Genomic DNA, 7,818 nt, shown 5'->3' with positions numbered 1-7,818 from the left:
ATTCCTGTACTACCCCTTGTTGGTCCCGAGGGACGGAGGAGGGCATCCAGACATCCAAGATATTCTCCTTAATGATAGATTGATGATTTCTTTCCCTCGTCTAATCGGTAGGTGTTCGGGTTTTCCCACCATTGTAAAAAAAAAACAAAAAAAAAAAAAATCAAGTGCAATAAAACATACATGGTGCTAAAATTGTGGAAAATGTTTGTTACATATTTAGGCGATTAGATAAGAAAAAGCAAGCATCGGCAGCAACAGCGCGTAATCGTAATCATGCTTAATAAAACAAAAACAGAATAACGCTCTTGTTTTAAGTTTTAACTGCTAACACTCTCCGCCTGTCACTACTTAGTTTTCCCATTTGTATGGTCTCAAAACAATGGCTACGACTCCGAAGATAACACTCGGAATCGGCGCCCCTCTTCCGATGTCTCCTCTCTCTCTTCCCCCTCACTCCCTCGTCTTCCTCTCTAACACCTCCCTTCCTTCTCATCGCCGCTCTCTTTCTCTCTCCTCACCTATTCTTACTCATTCTACTTCTCTCCGCCCGGTCAAAGCTTCCTCCGCCGACTCACCTGCTTCTGGTACTCTCTATATTTCCTATAGCTTTTGCTTTTCTGTAATTGATTGATGAAATTGGATTTCCTCTTCTTTTGATTGATTGGATTGCCATGACCTGAGCTCCAAGTTATGTTAGGTAGATTGTTTTGTCAACATGAATTAAAAATTTGTATCAACTATTTGAAAGTTGAATGCTAACTGAGCAAAGTAAGTTGGGGCTAATGATACTTGAAATGCCGTTATTGTTTCATTGACTTCCGTGGTTGTTATTGTTACAGCTAGAGGTGTCGAGAATGTGGTAATTATAGGTTCTGGTCCTGCTGGATACACAGCGGCAATTTATGCTGCTCGCGCCAATTTGAAGCCTGTAGTCTTTGAAGGATATCAAATGGGTGGTGTGCCTGGAGGACAACTTATGACTACCACTGAAGTGGAAAATTTTCCAGGGTTTCCAGATGGAATTACTGGTCCAGATTTGATGGATAGGTAATAATAACGGAAGACAGTTTTCATATTCTTTAGATGCATTATTTATTTATTTATTTTTATTTTTTGGTTTTATAGTTGACTTTTGTTCTTGAACTGAATGAATGCTATATATGCCTAGATATTATGTAACATGAGATCATATAATATATTCTTTACTTGTTTGATTGAGCAGGATGAGACGACAAGCCGAACGTTGGGGTGCTGAACTGTTCCAAGAAGATGTGGAATCTCTTGATGTTAAAAACAGTCCTTTCACTGTGAAAAGTAGTGAACGTAAGGTGATATATGGTTTTATGGCATACTTCTCTACAATTTCCTGACATGATTATTGTAATTTTAGTACTTATTCAAAATTATATGATTCATATACATTGGCTCCAGGGATTCTTTTGATCTGCACAGAAAATACTTTTTTCTGGTTTCGAACTTGATTCAATATGTTAATGAATCTGATGCCAACTTTTTCATAGAACCGAAAAATTTAGTGATTGAGGATCCTGTTTTCACGCTTATAGACGTAGGATCCTGCTTAGTTGGTGTTTGGAAAAGAGAGAAAAAGAAAAGAATATCTAGTTATGTTTACGATTCAATTTCTTTTTTTTGTTACTTCACAATTTCAGGTTAAATGCCACAGCATCATTTATGCCACAGGAGCTACTGCAAAAAGGCTCAGGTTACCTCGGGAAGAGGAATTTTGGAGTAGAGGAATTAGTGCTTGTGCAATTTGCGATGGAGCATCACCACTGTTTAAAGGACAGATACTTGCTGTTGTAGGAGGTGGTGATACAGCTACGGAAGAAGCAATATACTTAACCAAGTATGCTCGTCATGTTCATTTGCTTGTACGGAGGGATCAGCTTAGGGCTTCAAAAGCAATGCAAGATAGGTCAGTGTACCATTTGTTAGTCTTTGAAGTTATCTGAGCACTCATTTTGTAGAATGCTTTGTGGTTGGTTAAATTGAATTTGGCATAAATCTTGAGAAGCGGAAATACGTTTCTGAACAGAAATTGATGGATGTTTTGAACTTTTTAATGGATTCAACGGTCAATAATTGACTTTTCTTTTACATGGACGTATGGATTTGATTCTCTTCATTTTTTAATATTCAAGTCATATTTGTTACCTCAAATGCAGTTCTTAGTAGAACCTAAATGTGTTAGAACATGGCTCTATAGACATGCAAGTTGTTATCATCCTTGCCTTGATGGTGCCATATCTTGTGAATTCTGGGCCCTTCCATTAATTTCCTAACTTTCATTGACTGTTTGTTTTTGTGGTGATATGTTATCTAATTGACTGCTTTGATATCCTGAACTATAAACTAATGGTAATTTGTATGTTGAGTTTTCAACTCCCTGAATGTTTGTTTAACAGGTTGATTATCGCAAATGTTTCAGAGTGTTCAACAATCCAAATATCACGGTGCACTTCAATACAGAGACTGTGGATGTGGTTAGCAATACTAAAGGGCAGATGTCTGGTATTTTAACTAGAAAACTTGATACTGGGGAAGAGTCTGTGCTCGAGGCAAAAGGCTTGTTCTATGGCATTGGTCATTTACCTAATAGCCAGCTGTTGGAGGGCCAAGTTCAACTTGACAGTGCAGGCTATGTGTTAGTTCAGGAAGGTACTGCAAAAACATCTGTTGAAGGTGTATTTGCTGCTGGAGATGTGCAGGTAATTGTGTAAAGTTATTATTATTATTGTGGTTAGTCTCAGATTTGCTTTCATTATTTTTCCTGAAGTTGAAAAATATACTGATTGGATCTTAAATGCAAAACTTGTGACTTGGACTAAACAACAATCTTTAAATTCAAAGAGAAAAGAATAAATTTCTCTTCATGAACATGAAGTTCATATGATGTGTAAAATATTTTTTTGGGCAAATGTCAGTTGATGGGGAAACACACTTTTTTAAAGAAGTGATGGAGTCAATGCCGCAAGTTCAAATAAGATGCAGTTGAATTTTATTGCTATTTTTATGAAAAAATTTGTTATGTTGATATTCTTATGCTCGTAAGAATATGGTCAGCATGATTGAATTTAATGAACCATCTTATCTACATTTTTCTTCGACTCGAAACTTGGTTGTTCTTGGTTCATAACCCACTTTATGCATATCATCTAAAGATGGCTTCAGAGTTTAGAATTGATATGATGCATGGGTTGTCTACATGAGAAGAAACTACTAACCAAATTCACGTAAGGAAAATGATTGTCTTTGTAGTTCATCATATAGTTCAAACTCGTTTAAACATATATTCTAAGTATTTTCACTAAAATTGTTAAATCTTGCTGCATAATACACGTAAACTTCTTACCAGATATCATCTTTTGCTTGGAAAAATCTGTAACTGTATATTTTGTACGTGGGCTACCTATTTCATGAGTAGGACTATGAATGGAGACAAGCTGTAACTGCTGCTGGATCTGGATGTATTGCTGCATTATCAGTGGAGAGATACCTTGTTGGGAATAATCTACTTGTAGAGTTCCATCAGGTATTAAAGTTTCATTCTTTATCCATTCTCTGATCTTCTCCATTAAGTAAATATATATAAAATAATTTTTGAAGCAGATCCAAAGGGAAAAGAAAAAGAGTTTTCTACTTAGTCTTCTTTTCAATGTGTTTAGATCATATTGCCAACTTTATGCTCTCAATCAGTTATGTGTTATTTAACTTCCATTCCATTGTCTAGTTGGTTGGAATAATTGAAATTTTACAACCAGATGAAAGATTAAGCTGCATGTAGTATCTTTTACTAATTATGTACGAGCTTAATGTGCTAGAATCCATTATCTAAGTTTAAAATTTGCGGAAAATAATTGTTGTATATTTGATATGGTTCACTAGTATGGATTACATGTGCTGTTGAGAGGACTCAATGTTCTACCTTTTCTATAGATGTGATTAATAGCGTCCATTCGGGCTTGTGGAACTTTATCTATAGTCGGAAAAAGGGTCACATGAACGATAGGATGGGTGAGAACTGTAAGCTTTACAACTAGGGATGAACTGTATCTTGAGATTCAAAAAGCAATAATTACTGGAATTTCTATCCATCAGAAACTTACAAGAATTACAAGCCTAAGTATTATAGGTTTGAAGTTTAAACCTTAAACTTCTAGGTGGTTGCTCCATTATAGGCTAGTATTTTTCTTGTCCATTTCAAAATGTAGTTTAGTTTTATGTTTTAGTGCATTATTGATTGCTGTAAGTGTTTATTATTTTTTGTTGTTAACTTTGATTTTACTTAATGCATATTGATTAACTTCTATATTTATTGGGATAAAAGGTCAATTTGGCCCTTGAACTTTGGGTATTAATTTACTTTGCAACTTGGTATTTTTGTCTAATAAATGACACGGCTCAACATATGACTTGTGGTTGTTGGCTTAATAGGAGAAACCTTGTAAAAGGAAAGGATATAAACTATATCAAATAAATCAAAAGAGGCATACTTTTGTTTATTATTAAGCCTTCCTATATAGGCTAAGAATACAAGCTAAAAACAAGAGTCAGAAATTGACTGCAACTCTTCCAAAAATAGTTTAACTAAGCTAAGACTTCTTAATTTAAAATAATACAAATAAAAAATCTGCCCTAATATCTAACAATCTCCCTCTTAATGCAGACTTTTTTTAACAATTAATCTTCCAAATTCCGTGGATCACATTGATGCTCTTTCGCAACAAAAGCAATAATTGTTGATGCACTTCCTCACCAACTTTTGGTGTCGTTTCTTGCCAACTAATAAAAAAAATAGTTATTTCTTCAACAATTTCTGACAATTTGGCCTTTTCTTCTTTTTTCATCCTTTTTGTTCTTTCATTTCCTTAATAAAGTTATTTCAACTATCCCAGGTTTCTTTACGTGATTTTTGTGAAAATTGATTCTGTGATAACAACATGAATGATAGATAAAGCTCTTGGTGCTTTGATTGCTTCATCTTCATGAGCCTTGATTTGATTCAGTGTTGGATTGTTTCCTGGATGTGGTATCTACCGCTCAGTTTCAACTCACTGCCACAAACCTAAACCTCTCTGATGAGCTTTCATGTTGACAGCCCAAACTTGGTAATTTTTCACCATTAAGAACCGGAGGAGAAGGGTTTATGTGTGGTTGGATGCCTTGAATTTTTTTATGTCACTCTTAGGCTCATTTATGATTTGCTAATGTTTAGTTTTTTCCCATACTCGTAATCTCTAATTGATAATTCCTCCTAAAATTGTATGTAAATCTTAAGTTATAATTGGTATTGTGTCTATACAGTAATGCCAACTGAATTCACCTTTGCTCATGTTTCTGCGTGACAGCCTCCTACAGAAGAAGTTAAGAAAGAACTTACTGACCGAGATGTTGAAGCGGGCTTTGATATAACACTTACAAAGCATAAAGGCCAGGTATCTGTTGCTATCTTAAGAGATGTGATCTTCTTCATTTTCTCTTCGTTCTCTGATAAGAAATTTGATATTTTATTCTCTTGTATCCGATTCTCATTTTAGTATTAGCTCAAAGCTTGTATGTGTTTATTTCCATCGTTTTCTTTCTGCAGTATTCTCTGCGGAAGTTGTATCATGAAAGTCCAAGACTCATATGTGTACTGTATACATCACCAACTTGTGGTCCATGTAGGACTTTGAAGCCAATTCTCAGCAAGGTTTGCTATATTTAGTTTGTTATTCACAATCATACTAGTGTACTAAAAGTGCCCAACTCTATCATGTTCAATTAACATTCCTAAGTTTAGCAAGTTGTAAGAGATGGCAACTCCTTAAACCTAATAGTGGGTGAGAACAACATAATTATGCTTGAGTAATTAATCAGTGTACCGGATCATATTGCTTGGTGCTGGTCAAGGTTTGGAGATCTTATTGTATTACCTGCACATCTTTGAAGGATAGAAAAGCGAACTTGTGGAGTTTCACTTCCAAACTCTTGCTGAAGGTTCCTCCTTGATGATTCGATGGATATTTTCCATACCTGTCATTTTGAGGCATGGATTTATGGAAGTGCCCGTCTCTCATCATGAGAACATGCATAATGAAGAACTAAACTATTTTGACCGGTACCATCATACCGTGTTTGAAGATCCCTGAATTACAAGGTTGCTATGGGGTAAATATAAAAGAAACGTTGTATAGTTGATTCAAGAGGAAAAAGAGCAAACTGGATTTTTGGGCACAGTATAGATTTGAGAAGTTGGACTGCATATCTTGATTTGGTTTCTAAATGTAGCAATGCCAATACGAAATTTGGAAATTGTGGAATGCTTGTATCAATCTCATTTCTTAGTCCAGTTATTGTCTAATAAGTTTGAGGTCCCCTTCTTTTGAAATGCCCTTGGAGTTGCAATGTGAATACTGCTGAAATCCAGTTATTGAGAATTTGAGATGTAATCAACATAAAATTAGCTAGTAGAATGAAGTTATCAAAATTCATATAGGACATTGGAGTTCCCATACGTATGATGTTTTATTTTCCATTATTTTGTTTTTGATTGACATTTGAGGTCATCTTGTTCCATTATTCTTTCTTGATAAAATAAGTCATGGCTAAATTGCAGGTGATTGATGAATATGATCAAAATGTGCATTTTGTTGAAATTGATATTGAGGAAGATCAAGAAATCGCAGAAGCAGCTGGAATTATGGGTACTCCTTGTGTGCAGTTCTTCAAGAACAAGGAGATGCTAAGGTTAGCTGAATATTGTTATTTTATTTGTGTACCTTGTTCGTTATTTGTATGTGTATGACTTATTGCTACTATTTCTTTCTTTTAGTCAACCCCTTCATCTACTAATTATATGGGCTTCTTATTCCTTTCCATGAACTTTGTACATGCACTTGCATAAAGAATGGAGAAATATTATGCTTATGCAAATAAAATTAGTCTTTGTATTGTCTTGTCTTGCACATGCAGCTATTACTGACAACTTTTGGCGTTTTCCACCATTTTAAACTTTCCTTGTTGGTTATGCAGGACGGTACCAGGAGTCAAAATGAAGAAAGAGTATAGAGAATTCATTGATGCAAATAAATGAGGGTATGCCAAACACTCCTTTGGTTTGATGCCATCATTTTTTCAATTCAATTTTGTTCCTAGCAACCTGTTTAGTCAAATAATGCATTATAATTCTTACAATCATAACGTGTATTGTTCCACTGCATTGTAGATTATACATGCAGAGGCCAAAGTGATTTTTCGGTTTTTAATCTCCAATCTTGTATTTCCTTAAATCTGTACATTAAGCAGAGGTTTCACTTTATGAAATTCTTTATCGGGTTTCATTCTGATCAACTGGCACCATGTTTTAGAAATTACTTATTTTGTTATGTATTTTTTACAAAAATAATTCACAGAAACACAGTTGAGAGTTCTGCAAATTTTAGGTGCCGATGTCCTAGTATGGATTTTGGAAACACAGTAAAGAAAATAAGAAACTTCGACAATAAAAAATGTTAATGCAGCTGATGTTATGGGCCTGCAAATAGAATCTCGTCACTGGTCTATTCACAGAAAAATTTCCTTCATTTTCCTTGGTTTTCGTGTTCTATCATTGTAACTTAACATTGATTTGTATTAGAAATTCATATTTTGATTATATTGAATATAATCCTTACCTTTAAAATAGACAAAGATCCTAACTACACAAGGATAAGAATTCTTATTTTGAAAAGCTCTTGAATAATAAAATGAGGAAAGTACAAAAATAAAACCTGTGGTTTCAGTCATTTTAAAACATAGTCCGTTTCAAAACTTGAC

General features: G+C 34.6%; 1 protein-coding gene across 1 annotated transcript; it reads left to right on the top strand.

The window, feature by feature from the left end:
• Positions 1-326: 326 nt before the first annotated feature.
• LOC136208903 (NADPH-dependent thioredoxin reductase 3) lies at positions 327-7,346 on the top strand. Its single transcript, XM_066000195.1, has 10 exons — positions 327-584; positions 840-1,047; positions 1,223-1,328; positions 1,671-1,936; positions 2,450-2,729; positions 3,446-3,553; positions 5,370-5,456; positions 5,609-5,713; positions 6,620-6,750; positions 7,036-7,346. The coding sequence occupies exons 1-10, from the start codon at positions 380-382 to the stop codon at positions 7,094-7,096; spliced, it is 1,557 nt and encodes a 518-aa protein (XP_065856267.1). The 5' UTR covers positions 327-379; the 3' UTR covers positions 7,097-7,346.
• The last annotated feature ends 472 nt before the right edge of the window (positions 7,347-7,818 follow it).

Source organism: Euphorbia lathyris, chromosome 10, assembly GCF_963576675.1.
Source record: "Euphorbia lathyris chromosome 10, ddEupLath1.1, whole genome shotgun sequence".
NCBI classification, from domain to species: domain Eukaryota; kingdom Viridiplantae; phylum Streptophyta; class Magnoliopsida; order Malpighiales; family Euphorbiaceae; genus Euphorbia; species Euphorbia lathyris.
Note: the sequence above shows the minus strand (reverse complement) of the source record. Positions and strands in the feature narration are given on the sequence as shown.

Excerpts from the sequence above, each read along its gene's own strand:
- LOC136208903 (XM_066000195.1), top strand. The coding sequence starts at position 380 with ATGGCTACGACTCCGAAGATAACACTCGGAATCGGCGCCCCTCTTCCG. Across the intron at positions 1,937-2,449 it reads TCAAAAGCAATGCAAGATAG|AGTGTTCAACAATCCAAATA; the intron begins GTCAGTGTACCA and ends CAAATGTTTCAG. Across the intron at positions 5,714-6,619 it reads TGAAGCCAATTCTCAGCAAG|GTGATTGATGAATATGATCA; the intron begins GTTTGCTATATT and ends GCTAAATTGCAG.